General features: G+C 41.8%; 2 protein-coding genes across 6 annotated transcripts in view; one reads left to right on the forward strand and one right to left on the reverse strand.

Annotated features, from left to right (window-relative positions):
- Positions 1 to 10,618, forward strand: part of LOC109627179 (capping protein-inhibiting regulator of actin dynamics) — a 43,248-nt gene extending 32,630 nt beyond the window's left edge. For all 5 annotated transcript variants that reach the window (XM_020083632.2, XM_069531191.1, XM_020083634.2 and 2 more), the window contains 10 exons: positions 2,253 to 2,408; positions 2,939 to 3,038; positions 3,422 to 3,761; positions 3,856 to 4,411; positions 4,796 to 6,098; positions 6,302 to 6,405; positions 6,824 to 6,986; positions 7,121 to 7,245; positions 7,663 to 7,756; positions 8,767 to 10,618. In XM_020083632.2, the coding sequence (XP_019939191.2) occupies positions 2,253 to 2,408; positions 2,939 to 3,038; positions 3,422 to 3,761; positions 3,856 to 4,411; positions 4,796 to 6,098; positions 6,302 to 6,405; positions 6,824 to 6,986; positions 7,121 to 7,245; positions 7,663 to 7,756; positions 8,767 to 9,263 (3,438 nt within the window). In that variant the 3' untranslated portion in view covers positions 9,264 to 10,618. The remainder of the gene's footprint in view (positions 1 to 2,252; positions 2,409 to 2,938; positions 3,039 to 3,421; positions 3,762 to 3,855; positions 4,412 to 4,795; positions 6,099 to 6,301; positions 6,406 to 6,823; positions 6,987 to 7,120; positions 7,246 to 7,662; positions 7,757 to 8,766) is intronic.
- Positions 10,619 to 15,448: 4,830 nt separating this feature from the next.
- LOC109628090 (LON peptidase N-terminal domain and RING finger protein 3-like) lies at positions 15,449 to 27,542 on the reverse strand. The gene is made up of 12 exons (XM_020084989.2): positions 26,707 to 27,542; positions 23,472 to 23,590; positions 23,241 to 23,363; positions 22,633 to 22,749; positions 22,302 to 22,524; positions 22,124 to 22,208; positions 21,575 to 21,689; positions 21,078 to 21,199; positions 20,484 to 20,642; positions 20,211 to 20,373; positions 19,917 to 20,066; positions 15,449 to 19,484 (listed from the first exon to the last, which is right to left on the reverse strand). Exons 1-12 carry the CDS (start codon positions 27,395 to 27,397, stop codon positions 19,326 to 19,328), a joined length of 2,226 nt encoding a protein of 741 aa, XP_019940548.1. The 5' UTR covers positions 27,398 to 27,542; the 3' UTR covers positions 15,449 to 19,325.
- Positions 27,543 to 27,738: the final 196 nt, after the last annotated feature.

Below are 27,738 nucleotides of genomic sequence, written 5' to 3' on the forward strand. Positions count from 1 at the left end.
ACAAGACAAATGTCCTAAAAACCTCAACTATCCATTTAGCCTCACTGGTGACAATGTGTCCTGAAAGCACAGTCAGTAAAGTATGACAAATGAGAATTTAATGATAGAGTTTCAACAATTTCAGGAGAGTTTCTGCCAGTCAAGAACCACAGATGGCCAGCAACAAAGACATGCATGCCGAAACCTGAAAATATCTCATTTTAAAGTGCATTCCAGACAGAGGGACGCGGCCAAAGAGGACGGCAGTGACTTGTGAAATGTAGTCGCAGCAGCACTTTCTGGAGCATTTTCCTTCAGTGAGAACTCCAGACAGACTTTATGGAGACTTTTGTTTTTTAGTTTTTTTATTCCAAAAATAAAGTTGTTTTCATTCCAATTCAGTTTGTTCATAGCTGCCTAAACTCAACTGGGATATCTGGGTTTGGATCAGCCTGTCTTCATATTTACTGCAAACAGAAAGAGTGCAGGCTTTGCCATTATTAAACATGTTTCAGTATTTCGGGACCTGGTGGAAAACAAAACGGAGCCAAAATGAGAGTGAATATTAAGACTTAACATTTTTCAGGTGAATAAAAACACAACCCTGAATTAATCCTAATTACTTAATGTCTGCGGCTCTTTGCTAACCTATTGACAATATACATTTTACGAGGTAATATTATGTCAGTGATGAGTATGTGGCTCGTTTCTACTGCCACCAAGTGGCCAATACCTGCATGCAGTTGATTGAGCCCAAATGAATTTGTGTGACTTAAGGTGGTGAAGTATCTTTCAAACACAACCTCTGTGCATTTCTTCTCATGGGACTGAAACTTGAATCTGGACAGTTTAACTTTCTAGTTCAGCTCTGATTCATTCAGGAATTTCACACTAACACAAATGAATACTGTGTCTGTAGCACTGTCATGTGCTTAGTGTGTGACGCTTCAAGAAGGACCTCAGGGTGTGTGTGTGTGTGTGTGTGTGTGTGTGTGTGTGTGTGTGTGTGTGTGTGTGTGTGTGTGTGTGTGTGTGTGTGTGTGTGTGTGTGTGTGTGTGTGTGTGTGTGTGTTGAGAATGCATTCCACTGGCAGTAGGCATGTCTGCTTGTAGCTATAACATTCACACTCTGCCTCAGCTTCTCTCTCTCCAACACACACTCTCAAACACTCACAATAAAGAAGAACAGCGTTCATATTCCTCTGAATGATGCATGTTCTCAGTCCAGGTATGACTCAGACAATTGATTGAATGTGAATCCTAAGGGGAAAGTTCACACAAAACACATACTTTCATTTTCTATATATTTTCCAACAGACTTGGTATCTAGTCATGCAGATAGTTTTGGTTTGATTTGCCAAATATGGAGAAGATCTCTATCATCTGCCACAAACACAATACAATTGAGCTGATTAGAGCAAAGAGATTAACTTGAGTCAACAAACATGTTTTTAGAAAAAGTCAACAACAGTGTGTCTTTCCACGTCCCTTGATAATTCACAAATGTCACTGTGGACACTTTCGGGATGTTTTTGGTAGAAACTGTTCCAAATTCCAGATTTTAGTTTCCTGAAACTGTCATCGCAATCCTTTAGGTCGCCCAAATATGGTGCGAATAATTTGGAGGAGGAGGAGAGGTTAAAATGAGTCAGACTGTGAATTTGTGAGAGCAGACAGAGGGGAAAGCTCCGCAGCAATGACAGAGTTGGTGTTGTTCCTGCAGATAAGGACAGCTAATATTTATACAGCTGGATTCCTTGTCTCTCACGCTCTCACTCGCTCACTGTTACTCTTGCTTCATTTCCCCTGCATTCTTTATCTACTACCTTCATCATTTCAGTGGAAATCCACCTTTAACACACTCTAACACGCTCTTTCCCTCTCAGCCGTAGCGTTAACAGCTGTAAAGTTTAGGGGCTGTAAAACCTGACTAAGATCAATAACTCAAATGTGTACTGTGACCAAATGTGCCTGGAGCTGCTCCACAGGGACACATTGAGAGACCGACTTTGAGGATACAGTGACATGTGGATATAATTTCCCCTGGACATGGGTGGACAAATCCCAGTGTTTCTCACTGGAGACACATCCAGAGTTGTCTCTAGATGATGACACATATTTGAGTGCTTGTGGTTTGGAGTCCAGCTGCTGCAGGGATTTAATTAACCTGTATTCAATAATGCCTCAGGAGTATTTACTTTACTCTGTCAACAAGTTATTTGTGGAACTTTTTTTCTGAAACCTTCTTTCTGTGTTTGTCTCTGTGTCCCCAGCTGTCCTGTGCAGCCTCCAGCAGAGCAATGAGCCCCCTGGTGGTTCCAGGAGACTTCAGTCAGCCGGCCAGTCCCTTCGGCTGTCTGGACAACTCTGCTGCCAAACACAAGCGAGGCCTGAGACTCAAAGCCTGCAACAAGAGGAAACCAACCAGTGTAAGACTACACTAACACAAGCGCACACACCTAATAAATATCCTCTACCGAAGCACATGTCAGCAATTTTCATCTTGAGTGCAAACTTTTTACTGCCAATAGAAATGAAGGCCAAATCTAAACACAGAAAACCAGGTTATGTAGAAAAGGAATTATTTTCTTCTACGAATGCTCTTTTCCCACACTAATGTTTTGACCTGTTGCTGTTAAAGACACTGTCACTCATCTTTCCTGTTGTTGCAGCAGCTCAGTATTTCCACTCTTTATCTAATGTCAAGGTTTTTACACATTCATAAATCTAGAGAATCAGGTTAAAATGTTCATGTGTGCATCTCCAGCCTAAGATGTATCCACTTGCCATCATGTGGTGAAGTATGAAAGCTAGTTGCTAGATACTATTAATAACATAATGTGTTTAAGACCTTTTGGCCAATCAGGGTAAGATAGGGTTTAGTGGATTTGCATCTTCAGGTCAAAGGTCAGTCTAACTTGATCTGAGAGGTAATTGTCATTTCATTGTGACAATGCAGAGGCTGGAGGGGAAAACGGAGGGAGACTCAGTGGCGGATGAGATGCTGGACACATCTGTAACAGATGCTGCGGAGGAGCAAGAAGAACAGAAGTCAGAAGGTCAGCAGGATTTTATGTACTTCAAGTAAAATGTGTTGGTCTCTTGTTACAAACATTACAGTTAAATCATTTCATTAAAGGGAAATTGCATATGCTTTTGTTGTGCATGTTTGGTGTATGAAAATTACAATTTTGATAACCTTTTTGTCAGATTAGAAAGTACAGCTACTGCCAATTAGATCAATAATATAAAAAAGTGTTTTTTTTCTCCTGCATACCTCCATAATTAATCCGATGTTAAATTGAGTTGTCATCCATTCAGCAGAATATTTTCAACCTCAATTTGAATTTATAAATGATAATTGGCTACAGACTTCCATATATCTGCTGCCACTGTGTGATATCAGATTCTTCTGAGACCTTTGTTTCCATCTGTACTCCAGCTGTGAGTTTTGATGAGCTGAAACCACAAGTGGAGAGGGAGGAGGAGGAGGAGGAGGAAGAAGAAGAAGGAGAAGGAGAAGGAGAAGAAGAAGACATGGAGGAGGAGAAAGAGCAATCACAGCATTCCAGACAATCCCTGTTAAGATATAAGGAGGAGAGGGAGGAGAGGGAGGAGGGAGAGGAGGGAGAGGATGAGTCGGAATCAGAAGAGGAAATTTCTCACAGCCCGGACATTTCCTCTCCTCCTGAGCCAAGTCTGTCAGAGGAGGAAGCCCCCGGCGCCCAGCCCCCGCCCTCCTCAGAGCCCAGCTCCAGAGCCTCCTCTCTGGAAAGTCCCAGGTGATTAGATGGGATGTCCTCTGTGTTTTCTCCTCCTCACACTTTAAGTTGTTTTCTACTCATGTTAATCTGACCTCTTGCCTTCTGTTTCTAGAGCCACACCAGAGCCCCCTGCTGGCCCAAGAGAGTATTTACTGGACCCTCCGGGTATTGCCTATGGAGCAGAGAAGAAGTGGGTTGAAAGTGCGTTGGCACTGAGAATGGATGAAGATGAAGTTCAGGAAAACAGAGAGGAGGAAGAGGAGGAAGACGAGGATGAGGAGGAAGAGGAGGAGAGCTCGTTCTTACAGGAGGTACTGAGCTCTCTGAAAACTCCCCTCACGTCTTGCTCACTGAGGTTAGAGACAGAGAACGTCGTCCTGGAGATGAAAGAGGAGAAGATGGTAAAAGAACTAGCAGAGATGGAAGATGGGGAGAAGGTAGAGGAAGAGGAGGAAGAAGAGGATGAGCCTGTCGATTATCAGGCTGCTTCCTCTCTAATGTTGGGTCACACCACTGAGAAAGAGGAGGAGGTTTCTGTTCGCTCCAGTGAAGAAGAAGTGGTTCCTGTTGAGGAAGAGGCAGAAAGTGATGAAGAAGAAGAAGAAGCACCAGCAGCAGCAGCAGAGGAAGAAGAAGAACTGGTTGTGGAACTATTCGTTCAACATAGTGTATGTATTTTTGATTAATTTCTACTATTTGGATATATGTAACTATCCGTGTTTGTAAGCTCTTGCAATTATTTTGAATAGAGTTCAATGGGCCACATGCAAGAGCAATGATTCATAATGCTTTGAATTCATAGAACTGTTACGTAAGTGTGTGAGTTCCACTGTCGAAAATCTAATGAAGCAGTTGATCTGAAAAGAAACACTAAATAAACTGTTGAATGACAGAATCTTTCAAAAACCATACGGACTTGCTACTGGAGAAAGAAATCTGTTTGTATATTTGGTCTTGAGCTGCAGTTGACAAACTTTATATACAGTACTACATGAAAAACAAATTATTTACAGGATGTAATGTATTATTTCCTTTTCTCTTTTGTCTTCCAGCAGGAAGAAGAAGAAGCAGCAGCAGAGAAAGAGGACGTGGAGGAAGTTGAACCTGAGGAGGAGAATGATGTGCTCTCTAGAAAATCTGACATCCATGCTCAGGAAGATAGACGAGAGGAAGAGGGTGAGAGAGAGGAAGAGGTGATGGAGCTGGAGAAAGAGCCACAGGTGGATGAGGAGGGATCGGAGAAGAGAGAAGAGGAGGAGGAGGTGAAGGGAGTGAGTGCAAGAGTGGAGGAGGCAGAGGAAGCAATTGAAGAGGAGAGCAAGGACGCAGAGGAGATGATGGATAACCTCCCTGATGCAGCAGATGAAGAGGTTGGGATCACTGTGTCACTGCAGGAGAGAGATGAATGTGTAGAAGCTGTGGTCAGAGATGACGCCACAGAACACACAGGTGATGATGAAATCCAGACAGAACTGGGAGATCAAGTAGTTGACAAAGTGCAGGAGGGGGAAGAAAACCCTGAGATAGTTGAGGAAGAGGAAGAGATTGAGCTCTCAGAAGAAAAATCAGACCAAGAGGCCGATGTGGAAACAAAACATCCTGATGTGGATGAAACTGAAGAAGAAAATAGAGAGGGATTATCCAGTATAGACACAAAACAAGAGGATCAAACTGAAGCCACAGCTGCTGTTCCTGCACACCCTTCTTCTTTGTCTCTGCAGGAGTTCCCTCATGAGACTCCATCACAAGAGAGCGGCGCTGTCTCTCCCAGTAAAACCAGCATGCTCCACATAAATCTAGTCTCTCCCAGCTCAGAGAAAAACCCATCGTTCTTCCAGCAGTCTCCAACAGCTGAAGATGTCAAAGACAACATCACTGAGCCTCCTTCTCAGCTTGCAGCAGCCACAGAAGATGAACAAGCTGACACTGTGGAGGAAGTAGAGGAAGAGAAACAGCCCACCCTGGAAGTAGAAGAAGAAGTAGAAGAAGTTACACCTCCTGCATCTTTGGAGGAAACCACCCGACCGTCCAGTGGTTCCGATCAGAGTAAAGCCCGCTTCACCATCACGCCCGCCTGGCAGAGACCTCAGAGTTTGACTCCTCCCTCCTCTCCGCCCGCCGTCGCCTGCTCTCCGACGTCTCCTGTCGCAGGACATGGAGGTGAGGAGGTGGAAGCTGCAGCGAAAATGGATCCAGATGTGAAAGCAGAGCCGGCAGGTTCTCCCAAGGTGGAGCTGGTGTTGAGTCCAGGCAGAGCGAGGAATGCTGGGAGCACCGCCGTCAGACCGCAGAGCAACACATCACCGTCTCCAGCCTGCATTAAACCTCAGAGCTCAGCTGCTGCAAGCACAGAAGGTAGACACATTAAACATGACCATTCCTACTGTTTTATATGTTTGGGTGCTTGTATTGTTGTCTTCATTCAGCGTCCTGAGCTGTAATTGTATGTTCTATTTTCACTATGGCCCACATCCTCTGTTTTTCCAGTCACATGACATGAACTGACTGTTTGAGCTAAAATAAAGTGAACCCACAACTTCTCCACCTCCCACCTCCAGAAAACTCTGTTGTAGTGGAGGGAAACCCTGACAATCCATTCGGAGTCCGGCTGAGGAAGACGTCCACTCTTCACCTCTTCAGCTCAGAGGACGAAAACACAGAGGTGACTGTGTTGTTAATAATAACAATACATTTTATTTATAGGCGCCTTACACAGCACTCAAGGTCACCTTACAAGGCAGAGATAAAAACAGAACAAAAAAAAGATCAATCAAATTAACAGTGAATAAAACGTTATCTAGGTTGGCCAAATGGAAAACAATGAGACTGAATGAGCCAGTTTAAAAATATGGGTTTTGAAAATGTAGAGAGAGTCAATGTTACGATTACAATTTGTACTGGTTTGGCCAACTGCCTGTCCCACTGCGGCACAGGGCAGGAGCAAAGAAGGTGGAAACCCCAGCTTTCTATGACTATGCTGCCCCCGAGTGTTTGGCCAGTTCTTACTCATTGCCTCATTTAAAGAGAAGCTGTAGAGTCAACAGCTTAATCAACTAACTGTCTGATTTTCTCTTTCGCAGTCTCCCATCGAGTCTCCAATTCAGCCAACCAGCTGTAAAGCTGAGCCTCCACAGCCAATCGGGGTTAAGCCCTCCATAATTCAGCCAATCAGTAACAAGCCCGCCCTTCCTAAGAAACCAGACGTACACGGAGACGGTGGCGTTAAAAGCAAGAGCATCTCAGGTGTGTACACATAAACTCATGTACTGACTTTATATTGAGTGTTAAAGTTACAGTTTTCCCACAGCTTGAATAGTCCTAAACTTTGAAAAGAGTAAAATCTTGGTGTAACAGTATCTGCTGTGTAATTGATCCAGACCCAGCAGCAGCAGCAGCTCGTGGTGTTTCTGGTGGATCTGATTCTCCCAGCTGGATCTCTGTGGCCAAACAGAAACAGAGGATCTATAAAGAAAACTCGCTGGAGGAGATCACCGTCAAGAAGGTAATCGTCCGGTTGTTGCAGCCACGTAAAAACCATTTCACCAACATGAAAATGACTGTATTCATTGACATTGTTCTCCAAGAGGCAATGTTAGTCCTTAAGATTCACATAATGCTTTAAAAGTAGAGTTCAGTAGAAGAAGGTCTGTGTCACAGTCATTATATAATAATATATTTAGCATTGTTCTATGAGGCCAGGCAAAGAAAAACACCAATGTTTATGTCTAAAACTACATACTTGTAAATGTAATTTAAAATGTAAAAATGCACTTAGATAATTGTGTACGATGTTGTTCTTTTACTCTGCTTCCATATATGTTCAGTACATCACCTCACATTTCCAGCCCCTTGTTATTCTAGACGCTGAGTGGTACAAAGAATGTGAACAGTCAGTGACTGTGCTGCTCTCTGTTATCAGGACGAACCAGAGAGGAAGTCTTCACTGCCGATGTACGTCAGCTCAGTGGCAAGCAGGGAGCAGGGCAACAAAACAGCTGAGTCCAGCAGCAAAGGTCAGAACACACACACTCACCAAAACAACAACAGGGGAACATTTCAACTGTCTTCTTTTTCAGTTTCTATTCAACTTAACATGCTGCAACCTCAAAACAAGAAGATGTCAGAGTTTAGAAAAGTAACCACTGAACTTGTTGCTGGTTCTTCACCTCAACATGTCGTCTCCAAGTTGGTTTGGACTGATGTGATGCTGCCCTCATCTGTACAATGTGTGCTACTACAACTGACCCCACAACCTCTAACTGTGATCCACCTTGTGTTAACAATCTTACGTTGTGCTCTCTGAGTTAATGTGATCTCCACATCACAACCAACATTGACTGATCAGGCTAACAGAAATTAAGTTTTTATTTATTTGTGAACAAGCTAAAGTCAAGTGGGCAAAAAACACAGATTATTGATCTGAGAATATGAAAATCATATGACTTCACTTCATGCCACTGTGTGATTGATGTGATTTAATTTCCTGGTGCTTCTGGTACAATTGTATGCATGTTTATATATTAAATGCATAATTTGATGATGTCTTTAAAGCATATTTTAATTCAGATTACTTTCCTAATGTTTTATAAATGGCTGCTATGGTTTTTCTTAGCAATAACTGTTTTAAATTGAGTTTTAATAATATTTATATAAACATCTATTGCATCTCTATCCTAGCCACAGTCCAGATCCCATTCAAATGACCTCAAATGTTCATTATTGCACACTGATTAGCTATGCTATATAATACTTATGAGTTATGTAATGCTTGAAAGTCTATAGGGGCCCTATGTATATGTACAGCAACTCAGTACCTTTACACAGCATAATGAGTTATATAACATGAGGCATTAAAACCGAATGCAGAAGTGTTTTAGATTCACATCTGCAACTCAAGATCTTGATGTTTCATTTCTGCATCAATGCAAACAGCAAGCACTTGTATTTTTTCAGGAGATGTTTATTTCATTTGTTGGTGCTTGACCTGTGTGTATACTTCTTATTTTCTTTTTCTTTCTCGCAGAAATGAGTAAACCTTCAGCGTCTGTGGACAAGGAGACGCGGAGATCTTTCTCTCCTCCAACTCCAGTGCCACCTCAACCTTCAAAAACCCAGTCACTGCCCTGTCCAGTTCCTCCAAAACCCCTCGTTCCACCTGCTGCAGCCAAACCTCCAGCCCAACCCACCCCCGACCACAGATCCCACCCCGCACCTACTCCAGTTCCTGTTCCCCACAAATCTCCCTCTTGCACAAGCCCGCCATCTCTCTCCAAACCTGCCACCTTCTCTCCTTCCTCCAATGCACCCCAGCCCCAGAGTAGCACAGTCCCCTCCACTCCTTTTTCATCGAGAACCACTCCAGAAAAGTCTCCTACAAGAGCTGCAGGTGTCTCTGGACAGACCCCGTCCTCCCAGCGAGGCTTGCCTCCTACTGCTTTGCCCCAGGACGAGCCTCCGTGGATGGCGCTGGCTAAGAAAAAGGCCAAAGCCTGGAGTGAAATGCCGCAGATCGTCCAGTGACGGAGCAGGTTTAACTAAGTCTGTGTACTTGGGTCCCAACTGGTTCGAAAAGAGACCCACTAGGATCTGAAAGGGGCTTGAGGTGGACCGAGAGTCTGGATGGACCAGAATGCATTTGCACACACAGATTTGTTGTTTTTATTTTCTTCCTCACGTCCGATTTCAGATTGGCACAGACCCTCCAATCACACAGCTAAAGACAGGCTTTGTTTACCCTCCTCTTTCCTTACGTCTGTATTCTTGTGGAGACATTTTCTACAGGACAGGGTAGGACCCCTAAAGTAACTGCGTCTTACTTGAAGTGGATCCATATTTTTTGTTAGCAGTCTTAGAAAGAGGAGAGGAAATACATGAAGTCTCCCAGCAGGAAGTATGAATTGTTTTTTATCTAAATTAACCCAAAGTATTCCATATGATGCCACGGAACATTTCAGGTAAGGAGACAAGGAGAGAAAGAAAGAAAGAAAGAGGACATTTTATCCACAGGAGGAAAACACAAGTAATATTGGGGTTTATTAATTCATTCTGTCTTAAGGACTGGACAGGATGCTGTTTTTCTGTCGGTCTCAGTGGGTCTCTGTGGGTGTGTGTGTGTGTGTGTGTGCATGCGTGTGCGTGTGTGTGCCTGTGTGTGTGCGTGTGTGTGTGATTTTAAGGCAGTGATACATACTCACATTTTGAGGAATGTGGAAAATCTTCATGGCCCCAGAGTGCTATGAGATAACATCCAAGTTAAGCTGGAGAAAAATGTGCTGAAGTAGCTGCTGCTGGTCATGAGTTTTGGTTAAAAAAAAAAGAAATCTGCAGAGCCTCAGTTTCTCTGTGTTTCAGGTTTTTTAGACAAATATATTTCTTATAACATCAACCACAGATACTTAACCAGTCATGTTTGCTGTGTTAGCGAGCGTCTGTGTCCGACATGTTTCAAGTTTCCTTGTAAATGATATTATTCATTTTCTCTTGATATTTTGAATACATAACAACAGGTTATCTGTCAGCATCCTGCAAAAATGTAAAATCTTCAAAACGTAAACTGTTTGGGAACTCTAAGAAAATCAACTAATACTCTGACCTTTGTGTCTTTTTACTATTTTTACTGCATCATCATGTGGGCTGCTTGGTGTGGGTTATTTTACAACAAGTTTTCCATTTACAAATATAAGCATGTAAATAAATTGGTTTCCTGCAGGATGCAAATCATCACTAAAGCAAATGTCACAGCTAAATGTTTCCTTTGTATGAATTAAAGCTATGTATCTCACAGTCACTATATATGTTTTATGCATTTTATTTTGTATTGCCTTTTGAGGACTTGTCTTGTACATAAAATGTGCAGTAAAGAACAAATGAAAACACCTTTTGCTTTTCTACTTGCCTCACAATACAGCCATGTGGAGCCATGTAGATTTAAAAGCAATACAATACACAATAGGTCACAGTGTCTCATCCTCTTCCATGTATTTATTATTATTAAACTGTTTTTATTCCATCAGAATATCTGAAGCTTCTAGCACAGTTTATTGCCATTAACAGAGTCCTTGAGGAGTATTTATGTTTTCTTGGAATTGGGGAATTTTTAAACAACTCAATAATATAAAATGCAACAAGTATTCCTTAAACAGATATGTGTTACATTGAGAAAACGTAGGGAGAATGACAGAAGGAATAGTTCAACCTCAATGGTCTGTGCAAAGTTTCTCTATAAAAATCGATGTACTATTGAGATTTTGCATTCATGTCACATGTGAAAGTCGATGTTAAAGAGGTGGATTCTTGGATGTGGCTGTCGAGGTTGTTAAAGACCGTGGCAAACATCAGCAACTCTTAGAGCAAAGTCTTGGTTAGAATAAATGAACTCAGTGTACTCCGAGACATTTTGACCTGGTGTGAAGTTGTCTGTCTCTGATGTCCATCTGCCTGGATGACTTCATATGTAGAAAAAGTTGCTGAGCCCTTTTCGTCTGCTTGTTTCATGTGTCAGTTTTGAATTTATGATAAACTGATTTTAAAATGCACAAACTTGGAATGTTGACACACGCACACATGTGTGTTTATGTGTGTGACCTACTTTCTGCTTTCTGCTTGTGTGTGACAGGAATTTCAGCCAAATATTTGTGTGTGGTGGCTTGTATGTGCATGTGTGTGTGTGTGTGTGTGGGTGTGTCGGTGCGTGTGTGTGTGGGAAGCAGTAATCAGCGCTGCTCAAACTCCCCAGATGTCTTTTCAGGCTAGGTTAGGTAACACTGCTGTTGCCCTACTTCTGATACGTGCACTATCACACACACACATGTGGCTCCAAAGTGAACCAGCCCGGATGTACAATGTGTGTCTGTGTGTGCGTGTCCATGCCAAGTGTCCATGGCGATGACTGCTGGGTGCTGACCTTCTCATTTACAGGTTATATAAGCAACCAACTTGGCAAGGATCAGAAGCACAGAGGTGAGGGGGAGAGGGGGAGAGGGGGCTGTTACTGTTGAATTGCAGCTCTTGTTATCCTGTGTTGAAAAAACTTTCAAAACAACCACTCCTATGTCTCAACATATTACATGTTACAGAACATTCAACATCTGTTATTAACCGTCCTCTGTCCGGAGGAGGGATGAATATAAAACTACTAAATAGACTTAATTCTCCTGCAAACGTTTGTAACTTTATGTCGTTTGGTAAAGTTTGGTGATCGAATCTTAGCTCCACTAGAATGTCACTCAGAGTAATACCTCCACCAGGGCCCAACAGTCCTGTTGAATTAAATCCCTGCTGATTTCATACTGAATCCACATTATCTCAGCTACATGTCAGGGACAATGACAGGTTTCTGGCTTTATTTGCTATCGTACAGCGTACAGCCCCCACCCACATTTTAGTTCAAACTTTAACTAAAATGTGGGTTTGTGTTTTTATGACAACTGAAGGTTTGCTTTTAAAAATACTGAACGTATTAAGAGTAAAAGTACTTGCTGAAAGTATCCTTTTCCCTAAGGTAACGGTCTACTGCATCATTTCAGTTAAGTCTGGGTGGGGGTCTCATCCATTACAAGTGATTCTTCTTCACCAGTGAGGCTGCTGCTGCTGCTGCAGGAGGCAGGGTCTAATTTGATCTGCTCTGATTGGACCAGTGGAACAATTCCCCTCTCGTTGTTGACTTTAAAGGATGATAATAACAAATAATGTGAACTTGTAGACAGTGCATTGTAAAAATGTAGTGGAGTAGAAAATACAGATATAATGATACATGTAATGGAATGACTGTGGAAATTACCAGAACATTAATTGGAAAAATGTACTTAAATGCAGAAACTAAGTAAAAGTAGTTTTTTACATCCTTCCACAGCGGAATAACATCTCTGGGGGAAACTCACAGCTACACAGACACTGTGCTGTGGGTTTGGTCAGACTGACCTGACCTCTGGAGTGGCCCTGTTCTGGCTGAGGTCGGACTCTCACACTGTCATTGTTTCCAGTGACCTCAGAGCTGAACATTCGATCCAGAGAAAGATGACTGTCACGGCCGTGACAGTGAATTTTAATAAACACAGCCATGACAACACTGATTTAATCTTGCTCTGAGAACTGACCCAACTTTCCTTCTGCGATCCGTTCAGTCCATGAGGACGTCATGAGGACTTCTCATTTGATCTCCCGTATATTCTGAATGGTTCTGCTGTTTGAACAGACTGCTTTATATAGCAGGACTGTCTACATATTTGGTCGTACACGTCTTCATCCATGAGAAAGAAAAACATTCCCATGCTCCGCCCTCTATTTTTGTCACTGGTAATTGAAACTAAAGGGTGTATGGGGAAAAGAAAAGGTTCTGTCATCTGCAAATTATGTCTCAGCCCTTGAATTGAGGTGGGACAATGTGTTTTTCATTTATTTATTTGTTTAGAGTAAGTTCCATTTTTAAACTTTATATTAGGATATGATTAGAAAAACAAGTCTTACAGTGAACAAGCTGCACAAACACAACACAGTTAAAGGAGCTTCAAAAACATATTCTATACTTAACTTGTTGAAAATGATGGAAGCTTTAAACTACCTGAATTAAGACAAATCAAACAAGGAAATTAAATCAAACACAAAACACATTGTATTGTATTGATATATTTCAGTATCATGGCCGTCATTAGCTTGTGTCATGCGATGATAAGTCCTGCCTCTTAGTTCAGGACATCAGCTGTGACTGGACAGTTGGCTACTTGTACTTTTTGCCTGCTTAATGTGTTTCCATTTCAAAAAAGGAAGTCAGCAGTTATATGCTCCTCTCTGATGAACAACACTGGAATGCAGTGCACCGCGTACTGTTCATTGTAAAACAGACAAACTCAAGCATGAAATTCTACTCTCTAATATGACTTGTGCATAACTTCTTATGAAGTATAATATTTTATGTTTTGAAATATTTCAAATATTATATTAATAGCTTTGACCTTAATTGAAGTCCAAGCTCATTTCTTTGCAAAGATGAAACCATTTGATGACTAAGTTTTGCAGATAGAATAGTATTGAATAAAATACACATTTAACCAGAGGACAGCTTTAGATGAAACATCTATCTAACTATTGATAAGATATTATAGATATATTTCTGTCAACCCACAGATTGACATTGCCATCCAAGAAGCCCCAGTTAAAGTGTAGCTGATAAAAATGTTGCTATCATGCAATATGAGGTCACATTTGCAGAATAGAGCCAAGAGATGTTGAGGTTGACTTTGTCTTTAGTGTGATGCTTAACACACAGTTTGTTACTCATCAAGTCTCAATTTATGCTGCTTTGTCATTTAGTGATTATCCAACCGCCATGAGAGCTGACTTGAATGAGTCCATGGTGATAATTGATCTAAACAGGATGGGTCCCAGACAACACAGCATGTTGGTCTCATTAACTCGCCTGTGTCTCTATAATTAGAGACACTAGGATTGGCATAAGTAGGCCTCCACACCTCTAGGAGCCCTCATGTGACTGCAGTGAGCTAAATTTGATCATCTGCAGTGTAATTATGCAGCATAACAATAAATAAAGAGCGAGACAGTGAGGGGGATCACTGCTCTTTCGTACCTGTAGTTTAACAATGGCCAACCACCTCTTTCTCTTATTGTTTTTTGTTTCCTATTTTTAAGTGACTAAGTGACCTACATTTCATTTGCATAGACTGTGCCTTCCTGTCTGTCCCGCTTCCCCTTCTCACTCTGCCTCCCTGTCATTGGGCTGAACATTAACAGTCTGTGCATTTATGTGCACAGCTCAAACATATTAGAGACATTCACGTGTGGAGACAAGCTGTCACTGTCCCCGGTTCAAAATCTCCTCACGTCCACATGCAACATTTCATTAAATACAGTCACTGTGTCTGTGGTGAACCTGTTTCTATCTAAGTGTCAGTTCTGTTCGCTTCAGCAGTCTTTTCTTAGCTTCTCACTCTTGCTTGTTCGGCCTTGTTTATCCTCACACATGCATACACACAAAATACACTTCATCCACCTTCTCCTCGAACTCTACTTGAATCTGTGTCCATCTGTGGCTTTTGCCTGTGTACTCTCTCATTCAGATGAATGTTTTGTGGCCCCACATTGGTTTAATTTGCATTAGAGCCAAATTTGTATCACCCATAGGTTTAGGTTTAGGCCCTAACCTCTTGACACAAAGTATTTTATTCAGCCAAGCTTCCGCTGAGAGCTAAAAATCTGATATGATGTGTCAGAGTAGCTCCACTGTAACATCCTTTATGTGAGATGTTAGCTGACCAGTTTTTAAAGGACTAATTTATGGCAACATTGTTAGTCATGTTGCCAACTTGTGAGCGTATATACAATGAGCCACTAGAACATTTATCTCATTGACCTCAATCAGCTTTAAATGTTTTTTTTACCTCTGCCTGTCCATTTGTCAGTTAGTTAGTTTGTAAGTAAGGTTATGCAAACATCTACAGGAGTGATTACTGACTGAAGGATGCTGTATATATACGGAAATTATAGGATGTAACAAAATATCATTGAAAATGCTGACTCATCTGGCTTCACTCATATTACAGATCTTTTTTCATAATCGGATTAGATAAAGGATCTGATTCATATTGTGAATTATTTAACACATTCCCAATGATAAAACCTGTAACCTGAAGCAGAACTCTCTAAGAAACACACACCAAACCCTGAAGGAGACAAACAAAGGAGACTTCAGATTCTCGTCCAGTCAGGTGCATTCGAAAATCCAATAAAGGATCATGAACACAATCCTTTTGGTTTATTCACAAGCCGTAGCTTCAGACTGTACTTTTGCAAAGTTAATGAAAACTAAAGTTTTACTATCAAAAGCAGACATGTACAGAAAACATCATGTCAACACATACATACATTCATCTTGTGCAAATTCACCCAGACACATTTAGAGGCCATGGAGTTCTACAAGAGTTAAGAATCAGGCCATTTAGTAACTGAAGTCAGTGCAAATATTTGAATACATGAGAAGCGCTTGGTGAAGCTTTGTTTTTAAAGATGTGAAGGTTTCGAGGCCAAATAGCAAAGCAAGAATGTGAAGTCGGGGTTCAGCCAGGGATTGGCTTCTGTTTGACTTTAACTTTGTTTATGAGACACTGTTCAAATTGACATGGAAGATAAATGAAGCGCTCCTTCAAATGCATCAAATATTTGGGATCAACATCAAACTCATCACAAAGAAATCTCTTCACTGAACTGAGAAGTGACATAATCTCTCATAAATGTGAGGTGTCGATGATGGTGCGTTTTAACACAGGCACAAATTTAAACAAAAAGTACATTTTGGAGCACTGATGGGACACATGATATATTTTCTAGACTCAAACACAGATTGAACAACAATATCAAGAAAATAATAACATATGGAAGCATAATAATTGTGTCTCTCTACGTGGAAGTGCTCACAGAGGGTACCGAATGGAGTTATAACTGTTCAAAAGTCACCGGTTGAATTCTGAAAGGTCAAGGTGTTGATTGTTGTTGCATAGCTGGGCGACCAAAAATTAAAAAAGATCCAACTTCTTCTACAACTGCAATGTTATGGTCAGTGACACAAACTGTAGGTATATGAAAGATACGGGGATGGAGGAGATCTTTGTGTCAGTGGCTTTTTTCTTAATCACAGTTCTCATGAATTTTTGAATGCTACACAATATTGAATGTTACCATCAAGCTGTAAAAGCAGTTTATAGACCCATCCTGACCTTTGAGAATTCAGTAGGTGACACCAAGACAAATGCCAATGTATTAATATTCCAACTTGGTTTCGTCTTATAACCTGTGTTAATCATCTTTTATCCGAGAATATGGAATCTCAGCAGTGACAAAAAGAGTAAAATAAAAATTATAAATATAGCAGCTATATAAATATAGAGTTACTGCTAATAGGAGTCTGCCGAGGTTGCAGCGGATGAAGCTAAGCAGCAGCCAGTACGCAGAAGTGTAAGTGTAATTAAAGCATGATTGTTAAAAAATAGCTGCTGTAACTCATTTTGATTGTGTGAATCTTTTGATTTAACTGACTAAATTATTTCCATGCCATAAATGTAAAAATGTAATAGTTACCATTGCCTCCTCTATCTCTGAATGGGAATTATTTATTTGATATGCTGTTATACTTGAGGTGTGATTATTTTTCCCTTTCCTGCCCAGTCTGAGCTAATTTATAATTTCTTAATGGTTATCGATCATGATAGTAGCAGCGCTATTGACGCCATCATCCAACATTTTATCATACATAGTGGGTTTCTCTGAACAAATGCCTCTTCAAACAACAGCATTTACCACTCTGTTAACTACACAACAATATATAGGAGTAGCTTACATTATAAAGTATTGCTGTTTGATTCTGTGCCACATAGCCACAATTTGATGGCAGTTAAAAAAAAAAATCATATAATGCATTAATTCCATCAGCAAATTCTTGGTAAATATATAAAGATTGTAGTATGTTTCATTTTTCTTTTTTCCTCATTACATGGCTTTGGCCCTTTCAAAAGAAAATCATAAATGTGGATTATTCGACATGACGCTCCGTTTACAATCACATAAAATAAGGTGAGACAAATACACCGGTAAATGAGGGAAATTATAAAATACAAAGAACCTGATTGACATAGAAACATGTAAAATCAAACACATGTATAAAACAAAGCTCAACTTTCTTCTGCATTTTCCAGAGATGAGCATTTGCTGTGTAAAAACAGTTATGTCACAGACATCAGCAAGGCCTCAATATTTTAAACACATTTTTCTTCACAAAACATGTTGCTTTTGTTTTCAGTTCATTCTTTCCTTCCTGTGAAAATCATGTTCTGAAAGTTTCAGTCTGTCAGGTAAAATGAACCTGGTATGTATACTGTGTGTTTAAAATGTCCACACTACATTTTTCTGTGAAGAGAAGGCACTAGCCTTTACTAATAGTGTGGCATCAGTCACACTCTAATGAATGCAGATTTTTACCAGTCATGCTGTCCTGTGAGGAGATGCAAAAGAAAAGTATTGACTTCTGCCATGGGGGTATTAATACACCGAAGCCTGTCTGCACTGTCTCTATTCCCTTATTAAAGTGGTGCAAAATAAGTCTGAATAAATACTGAATAAATACTCTTGAGGGACATTAAGGTGTCAGGAATCCAGGCCTTGGTTAGGACTTCTTGCTGCATTGTGGGCCTCACAAATATCTGTGGCTGCAGACAGCGGAGGAATCCAAATATGTTTAAGTCAACATAGCTCCGATTATGACAGGCCATTAAAAAAACTCCATAAATTTAGGTCACCAGGGAACACTGAGGGGAGATGCCCTCAACAGTGCCCTGTGCAGTTGTCAGTGTCAGCCATGTTGTTACCCTCTCTGGTTTGTGTGAAGGGTGTTTCTGTTAGCAGGTCAATATTGCTGATGTTTCAAAGGTCAAATGATGAGTAAAAAAATAATGAGTGAGCAGCTCAGCATCTTTCTCTGTGAAATGTAAACAATGTCACTGCATGCATAAATAATGATAAAAATAAATAATGGAAAAAATCCAACAAATAAAAAAAAAATGGATGAATAAAACACAACAACAAGAGCCTTGAAGCATTTCGATGTAAAGATTCAGTCCACTGCTATTCAGCTGAATGGGTCAGATAACGAAATGGAAGGAGGAAAGGAAGGGAAGCAAACAGACCGACTGTTTAAAACAAATAGTTGTTCAAGTTAAAGGATTAGCTATAAATGTCTGCACCCAGTTTACATAGATTTCAACCAGCAAATAGTTTTAAATCAAAGACATAAATCTTATCTAATCACTTATAATATAATTTGTCACTCAACAGTGGTGAGTGCATTGACACAAAAAGGCAAATTCATAGTTTGGTCTCTTATAGAATGCTTTGCAGTAGATGTGATTCTGAACTTTGCTTCATCTTTGCTTTAAAGCTACGATAAGACAGGCAGCTCAGCTTTTTTTTTACAGAATTGACAGAATTTTTTTTTGTCCTTTTTTGTCGTGTCATTCCACACACAATGTGTATGCAACAGGAAGAGCATGGAACTACAAAAAAAATGGAGGAGGGCCAGACAGGCAACACTGGAGCACGGACAGATGAAGACATTTCAGCACAGCAGCTCGTAGCTGAACGGAGAGATGTCAGACAGAAACAAACACTTAGCTTGTGTGCATTAGCATTGACATCGAATGACATCAAATGTTACAATGGAAGGTGATGATTCTCACACGTAATTCCCCTCCTGTCTGACTGTAGCTCAAGTCTGCACCTTAGTTTAGTTTAGTTTACTCTGTGGTGTGTTGAGAACTAATAATAATATTAAACTAATAATATTTGGAAGAAGTCAGTTCCATCAGATGTATTTCATCTTTGCTCCTGAGGTGTAGATGAAATCCAGAGTGGCTTTCTGAAACAAATGGCGTTACAACAGAAAAGGTGCAACAATATCTATTGTCAGTTTTTTGTGCATCAAAAGGAAGAACAACAGGTCAACTGCTGCTATTTTTGGGTCGGGGGGGTTGCAGCGAGGATAACTGCATTTCATAAGGTGGGCGAATGTTTTCAGGAAGCATGTCACCGGTGCCTGCTCTGGGCCATGAAGAGCAGCACCTTGCGGATACCGCTAAGACGATCTTTCAGAGAGGTGAGGGCCAGAAAGGGCAGCTGGGCTCTGCCCTCTAACGGAAGAACAGCGAGTAACCACCAGCACCACGACGGCCCATTGGGACAGACCTGAAAGAGACAGAGAAAAGAGGACATTGTAGGAAGGTTCTGAAGACACAACAAACTCAAGCTGTGTCCCAATTCAGGGGCCGCATCCTTCATCGGCTGCATTCATGGACCGAGTAAATGCAGCCGACAAATGTGTCCTTCCAGCTCTGAGCAACAGAGGCACGTGTGTGTGTGTGCGTGCATGTGTGTTTGTGCTGTTTGAGGGTTCAGACCTGCTGTAAGGATTACAGTTAGAATTAGGTTAAGGTTAGGATTGAGGTCAAGCATTTAGTTGTGATGGTTGAGGTTAAGGTAAGGGGCCTCACTAAAACAAAAGTACAAGGTTGTGTGAGTTCACGCTGTGTACCTCGGACAGCAAGGTTTGTGTGTGTGTGTGTGTGTGTGTGTGTGTGTGTGTGTGTGTGTGTGTGTGTGTGTGTGGTCATGTTATACCTGAAGTTCAGAGTCTTTCTCTGGCATGGGTCCAAAGTGTCCCTCAATGCGTTCCTTCTGCTCTGCCTTCAGGGAGTTGACCCACACCAGGGCCTGGTCGTACACTGTATCATGCAGAGACTGCAGCTCTCGTTCTGCTACACCCTCCACCTGCACACACACAAACACCTTTGAGTTACAGTACAACAGTTTCTGGTATGTCTCTTTGACCCCTCCACCCCTCTCTGTCGACTAACTCCACCACACCTCATCCCCATCTCCCCCCTTTGTCCTTTCTCTCCCACCCCCTCTTACCTTAACGTCCTCCAGGTACTCTATATCAGCTGTATTGTATCCGTCCCTCTCGCTGTGCTGACTGACTTTGAATCTCCGTCTACCGATGGTGTCCACCACTGAGCGACCGTCAGAGAAGAACTTCACGTCGCGGATCTCCAACAGGCAGCCGTAGTCTGCAAACCTGTAGACAGGAAGCCCGATGTTACACTTCCTAGATATATACAACATTCCTATAATATGTACACTCTGACACATTAATTGAGCACACACAGTCACTATCCAAGCACTGACCCTTTGAGGTTGTCTGCCAGACACATGCCAAAGCAGTTGGTTCCTGTCTCTATGCATCGGCGAACCATCAGTCTGTAGCAAGGCTCGAAGATATGGAGAGGGCACGGCACAGTGGGGAAGGCCATGGTGCACACAAATATAGGCACATTCTTGTTAAGACTGGAAAGACAGGGAGGGAATAAAGAATAATGCATTTAATGTAGTCATTAGCAGAGTCATAATACAGGGAAATATACTATTCTATCATCAGTGACAACAGAGGCCACTGTGAGAGTGAATCACTGTCGCTCCTGTTTCAGAGAAGTTATCTATTGGAGACATGAGTATGGCTCAGCCTCAAGGAGAGTGATTCTATGCCTGACATGGCGTGCGCTCAGAGGTCAGTGTGTCAGTAATTTGTGTTATCTAATGTAGGTCAGTAGGTCAAAAAACAGGGGCAGATATTCACATCGAGAGTGTTATGTCAGGCACAAGTCATAATCTGTGATAAGAATAGATACGACGTGAGAAAACACAAAATGGAGAAAAAATAAAAAATAACGCAAGATGTGGTAATCACACAATGGACATGAGCAGATGGGGACACAAACTCACTTGGAGAGCTCAGCCATCTCTTCCTGGTGGATCTTCTGTCTTTCCATGAGCTCAGAGGGAAGATACTTCGATATTAGGTCCTCCATTAGTACTGTTTTACAGTACTGCCTCTGGACCAGGTACTGAGAAGAAAAGAGATGTTAGAAACGTGTTAATACAGTTTGGTCCACACACTCTTCAATGACAGCCATGTTAGGGCCTGCTCTATATTTGTCCCGTATCATCTTATTCTGTGCGTCACTCTAGATTCTAGGGATGCACCGATACGAGGTATTGGCCCCAGTGGTGACCTCAAACTGTGAGCAGGTATCTGTTTGACGTAATCAATGTAAATTAAACTAAACTGTGACATTTATAAAATCATTATTAACACTATCAGTTGCATCTGATGAGTAACCAAAGTTTTTGGCTCCCTGGCATCATGTTACCTAACATAAAAATGTTTCACACAGTGAGGCAAATTTTATTGAAACTATAGATGAGTTCACGCTGTGTACCTCGGACAGCTCTTCTTTACAGAGCGGACACTTTGGGTTGTGGTCCAGACATCGCTTCAGACACTGAAGACAGAAGGTGTGACCGCATGGCGTCGTCACAGGCTCATAGAACAGTCTGAGTGGGAAACACACACATACACACAATGTTAAAGCTGTGGCATTAGAGTGCTACCAATCTTGCAGAAATATTGTAAAAAGTATATAATATGTCTATAATAATTGTAAAAGTTTAAATAATCAATGCTTAAGTCAGAAAAAAACAAACTAAATAAAACTCAGCAGCTGAAGAAGACTATCATAGATGTTTGAAAGAACTGAGAAAAAGCTAGTAAAGTCCAGATAGTCTGTTGGTGTAGTCTGGTCCCATGTGGACAACAGAATATTACAGGCTTAAAACTACTGTATATCACTTACTGTAATGTCATTACAGGCTATACAGACGTCAGTTGTGATTTACCATATGTTACACAAATGCCAATACATTCATCACAGAGTGTATGAGTGCTCATAAGGTTTTAGATCTGAAAGTAGCTGTTGAGCAAACTGTACCTCATACAAAGGGAACACTCCACATCTGATGGGTCCAAGACATCACCGACCTCACAGCTCAGTGGGCCGCTCACCACCACTGCCTCTGTATGGAGAGATCAACAGACAATACATAAGACACTGCTCATGTACATTTACATCATGTGCACTGTTTGCATATAATGTTGCAAAAACTCACCAGATCTGCATCTCTTGTGCTTGTTGTTCCTCTCCTGTCCTCGCTCCTCCACCTCCTCCTTCTCCTCTGAGCTCCTGCGCTTTCGTTTGAGGAGGAAACTGTTAGAGGGCCTCCTGACCTCAGGCCTTCCCGGGCCTGTGGCCTCTCTGCCCAGTGACATCTCATGTGCTGGAGGAGTGAAGGTGAGTCTGGACTCTGAAGACAACAAGCTGGGACTAAGAGACTGAGAGAAAAAAAAGGACGACAGAGGAGAATGATGAAACCTCATGTCCCTTTAACATCATGCTGTACTTTGACTGGGCTGACGAACAGAGGTGAGGGCATCGCTTACCTGGAAGGGAGCACTGAAGCTGCTTTTGATGTGTGCCCTGGAAGACCATATGCTGGAGTAGTCGGAGATGTGTTCAGGGACCTGGTCTGTGACTGGAGCCAGGAGATGACTGAGGAGCTGAGAGGAGACAGCAAACAACAATGTGAATTTATGATTATGATTATGCAACAATTCCCTGTGCACTGCATCATGTTTTATTTAGTCACTTTTAGTAAGAGTGAGACTGGGGCGCAATGTTTATTATAAACTAATTTGCCAGTCAGCCTTTCCCCTTAGGTATAGTATTATTCCTTTTATAAGGTGCAAAGTATATAATACCTGACCAGTGTGCAGGCTGCCGCTAATACAATGTACATTAATGTATACTGATGTAAAACATCCAATACATGCAGTAAAACTAGTCAATAACAATAATGTACTTTATATTTTAACCACTGATTTTACTTAAATTATTCTTGTGTTTAAATATGATGTTTTGTAAGTTGTCTTTGATTCTTTTGAAAGACACCATAAATTATTCTATTATTATCTATTCATTTATTTATGTTTAATGGAAGACATATGGACCTCTTACTGCCCACCCTGTACTACACTAATGTTGGACTTACCTTGTGAGCCTCAGTCTTTGCCAGTCTACAGTCAGGCTCTATGGACAAACACTCCAGGTACTCTCTCAGAGCTTCCCCCACCCGACCCAGCGACACCAGGGCCTGGGCCTTACGTGCGTGACCCTGTGGGCAGATGGGAGATACATTACTTTACTTTTACTTATATCAGCTACTTATCACAGATGTGTTAGTATGCTGGACAAACAGAGCCCCATTATTTTCCGGCCGTACCTTGGACCAGCAAGGTTTGAGTCTGCAGGCCATCTCAGCATCTCTCAGAGCCTTTTCATGGTGTTTCAGGCTAGAGTGGATCTGGGAGCGATTACTGAACAGTATGTGGTCCATGGGTGCTGAGGAGGACATGAGGAAAAGTTGGCGACAGTGTTAATTTCTCACAATCAATGAATATGTTGGATTTTTTTTCAGTTAATCAATTTATCATTTATTTAAGTATAAAACGTTTAGCAGTGCTAAAAAGAATCCATTGTAATTTGCCAGAGACCAAGGCAACTAATTGCTTTGGAAACCTTTATTGAGAACATGTGTGTAATCCCAAGTGAAAAGACACAAATACCAAGTAGTATTCCACAGCAAGATATAACCAACCACAGTGAACTGAGTCAATCTGATAAAGAATGACTAATCTCTGAAAAATGTGTTTCATGTGGTTAAATGATAACATGTGAGGGGAATGATTCAGATTTCATGCCCAACAAGATACTGGAAACTAGAAGAAATGAGCTTGAAAACTGATTATTTCCTGACTGGTAAACTCAGAAGTTTCCCAGGAATGAAAGACCCCTCACACATCAGCAAACCACGACCTTTCAAGGTTTTTACCACTAAGAAAATAACTGAAACCCTCATTCATTCATTTGGGTAATTGATAAATCATTTAATATTTTTAAGCATAAATAAAGTTAATTCTTTAAGTGTTAGACTGACATATGTACCAAACAATGAATAGGTTAATCTATTACTATTTCAAAAAATGAAAACAGTAAATGAATAGATAAGGAAAATAATTGTTAGATGTAGGACTTGATATTGCAGAACAGATGAGAAAAATATTTTTTTTAAATATTTTTTTCATTATTAATTGATTTGAAAATATATAATTGCGATCAATCATAAATGTATCAAATATCAAATATTTTCTCCATTAAAATATATATAAAAATATATTAAATCTATTTATCCACAACTCAGATAAATTGAATATACAAAGATGTAAAATGTAGGAAACTGGAGAAGAATTTCTCAAAAGCTGGAAGTACTTGGTCAATAAATTTATTCTTTTTTGTTCTGTCTTTAAAAGCTTCCTTTAGTGGTTATGCTTCAAGTTATATGACAAGAGGAATGTTTCAACTGGATCAGCTTCCACATTACAAAATGTGTTATGAAAAAACCCATTACAAAACCGTGCAGCACTATCAAGGTCACCCACATAGCAGGTTTCATAACTATAGAAACTTATGCAAATGTCGCAGTTAGTCCTATGGGAATCAGAATCTCTGGCTTTTTACAGACACAGGTAGTAAATCATTGAATGAAATAAAAACAGAAATGGATGCTTAGGAGGTGTAAGGTTTTTTTATATGTCAATGTAAAGTAAGAAGACTCAGCAGAACACTCAGCTGGACAGAGGTGTCATTGTTTAGCAGAGTACGCATTTTCAACAGGGTAGCTTTGTTATACATGCACATGCTTGAACACATACACAAACAGATCTGTGCTAATTATTACTTACAACTCTTAAATTAACTTAACTGAGTTTTAATACTAAGATAAGAGGTATTCCTGCCACTTAAACATTTAATTTACACATCCGAGTTATATGAATATATATAAGTTCAGAGTTAATATCAGAATTGGTCATAAGAGGGAACAAAATAGAGTCCACACACCAGTTCAAACACTATGCAGGTGTTATGTGTGAATTAGGGTGCTCAAATGAGACCTTGTTCTTTTATCAGCTCACAAATTAATTTGTAAAAAGTCTTTGTTTGCATAAGTAGGTATTCTGTGTCGTTACTTAACAACCAAAATGTTGGCAATAGACAGGGTCGCTCCAACCAAACCTCCACTAAGACAGTTATGTCATTCTCTGTTAATCATTCTCTATTAAAACACCTTTGGTAAACAAGCAGAATCCCTCTGAAAAACATCCTCAAAGCCAAACCTGGACACAGTCCAGAGCGATCACTATCTATCACTGTGGGAGCTACCACAACACAACAACAAACTGTTGGCCTCTGAGCAAGCTCCACTGCAGCAGCTGGGTGATAAATGACCCCCCCGCTTCTGCTTACAAAGAGGTTTGCTACGTTGATAACCCCCAACGCAATTCACACTGTGGCTTCTATTGTCTGTTCCGCCCAGGGAGACCACGGTACCTCGATCAGACGATGCAGCTGTCAGTGAAAGGGGGAACTGTAAACTTACACAACCGGGCCGCACAGAGCCGCTGAGCTGCAGCAGCACAGACTCGAATGAGATCAGGTCAAATATCTCAGTCCTGAAAGACGTGGGCCTGTGGCTGTGGAGACCTCGATCAGAACTCAACCCAGTGAGATGGAATGTAGTTAAAATCATTGCACCATCCACTCTTTATTTTCTTTATATTCTTCCATGTTTAAAATCCCTTTATCATTTTCTAGAATCTTAAAGACAATAGTTGGACCAACTTTTAAAATACACTTAAGTGGGTAAAACCCAAATTAAGTTTTCAAAGTTTTATGAATTTTAGGAATTCAATTCAAATTAACTAAACTTATTAATTTATAGTGACACAGACGCTCTGAAGCGTTTTTCTCTCCTAAAATCGTTTTTAAAAAAGTGTATTACTTCAGTGTGTGTGTTATGTACCTGGTACGTTTAAACTTCAACAGGAAGTTTTGGCTCAATAATCCATCCATCTAAATCAAACGCATCATAAAAAGCAGCTCGAGTGTCTCTCATCTTTAACAAAATAAACCGCCCTCTTGAACATAGATCCTGATCAATAACAAAACTTTAAATTTGAACATGACTCCCTGGGTGGAAGTCGCAGTTTATGTGGGTCAACCTGCAAACTGTATAAGACTTCTGCAGCCATTCCCGCACATGGAGCTGACCTGCAATAATACCCTTGACCCACATTCGCCTGAACGATGGTGTGACGTTACACAATGAGGGAGCTGAGGGGGGGCAGGTTACGTGCTTACGCAATGTTTGGTCCACTGGCCCAGCCTACATAACTAACCCCTGTTATCCAACACAGCGGCCCGGCTGAGAGCAGCAGCCCGCAGAGAGGCGGTCAACTGCGGCTACTGCCCCCACACACAGCCGCCGTCACACGACATGTAGCAGTCATGTAACACGCTGTCATTGAAGTCACCACACATGATGTCGTGGGGCAGAAACATGACCAAACTGATGGAGATAAAGTAGCACAGCTTATTGTACTCCCTGTAGAATCACTTACCTATCAGTATGGCTTGGTTGTATTTCTCCAGCGCCGCTTCCATCCTCTTCTCGGCGTACAGCCCGTTACCCTCCCGCCTCAGCCGGCCGGCCTGCTGCAGGCTCGGGAGCCACTTGGCCAGCAGGCTGCTGAGCACCACGTTCACCCGGTAACTCTGTACGTCCGCCGGGGAGTTGTCCCTGCACTCCTTACACTTGACCGGCCGCTCCTTCTCCAGACACTTCTTGCAGAAGCTGTGTCCGCACGGCAGAGTCACAGGTTCGAACAGAAAGCTCAGACATATCCGGCAGGAGAAGTCCGCATGCCCGCAACCTGTGGCGGTGGCAGCAGCGGCATGCCCCGGTGGTGCTGCCGGTGCTGCCGCCGCCTCCTCCTCCATTCCTCTGCCGCTGCGCTGGCTGCCACCCGCGTCCTGCCTCCGGATGCTACCCGACAGGTACTCTACGAGGTTGGCCAGCTGAGCCGGTTTCAGTCGCTCTGTCTCTGAGGCTTGCCGGTACACATCGAGGGCTTCGGTGAATTTGCCCCCGAACGCGAGCGCGTCACCCCGCTTCACCATCAGCTCCTGTCGGCTCCCTGGATCTCCGACTACCGCTAGCTGGACCTCGTAGATGTCCGCGGCCAGTTCGAAGTTTTTGGACTGGAAAGCCTCAGCTGCGAGCTGCAGCATGCTCTCACTCTCTGTCCCCATACCCGGCAGGTCGCGTGAAGCCTATCCCCTCACCTGTGAAGCAGTGTCCCCGCTGCCGCTCATGTCACTGTCCTCTGACGGGGGCCGGTGAGCACTGTGCACGATCATGAGTCCTCCAGGAAGTGGCTCACTGATATTCTCAATGGAGCCGCGCAGCAGAAAAAAAACTCTTATGTAAAAGTTGTGTCATGTGACTCCGAGCAGCTGTTCTCATTGGACGACTTCAGAGACACTGTTACAAAACATTCTGCCATGTAACAGCTTCAGCGTCGCGGGCGGGGCCAGGAGCCTGTCTGACCCACGTCCTGCATCCAGGAGTGGGTCAGAGTGGGAGCCCAGGA

The sequence above is a fragment of the Paralichthys olivaceus genome, chromosome 9 (assembly GCF_024713975.1).
Source record: "Paralichthys olivaceus isolate ysfri-2021 chromosome 9, ASM2471397v2, whole genome shotgun sequence".
NCBI classification, from domain to species: Eukaryota; Metazoa; Chordata; class Actinopteri; order Pleuronectiformes; family Paralichthyidae; genus Paralichthys; species Paralichthys olivaceus.

Bases quoted from the DNA above. Each gene is read 5' to 3' on its own strand.
- LOC109628090 (XM_020084989.2), bottom strand. From the start codon at position 27,397: ATGGGGACAGAGAGTGAGAGCATGCTGCAGCTCGCAGCTGAGGCTTTC. The intron at 21,200-21,574 runs GTACACAGCGTG...TTTTCTTCTCAG, and splicing joins GTAAAGAAGAGCTGTCCGAG to TACCTGGTCCAGAGGCAGTA. The intron at 20,374-20,483 runs GTCAGTGCTTGG...TCCTGTCTACAG, and splicing joins CTGGCAGACAACCTCAAAGG to GTTTGCAGACTACGGCTGCC.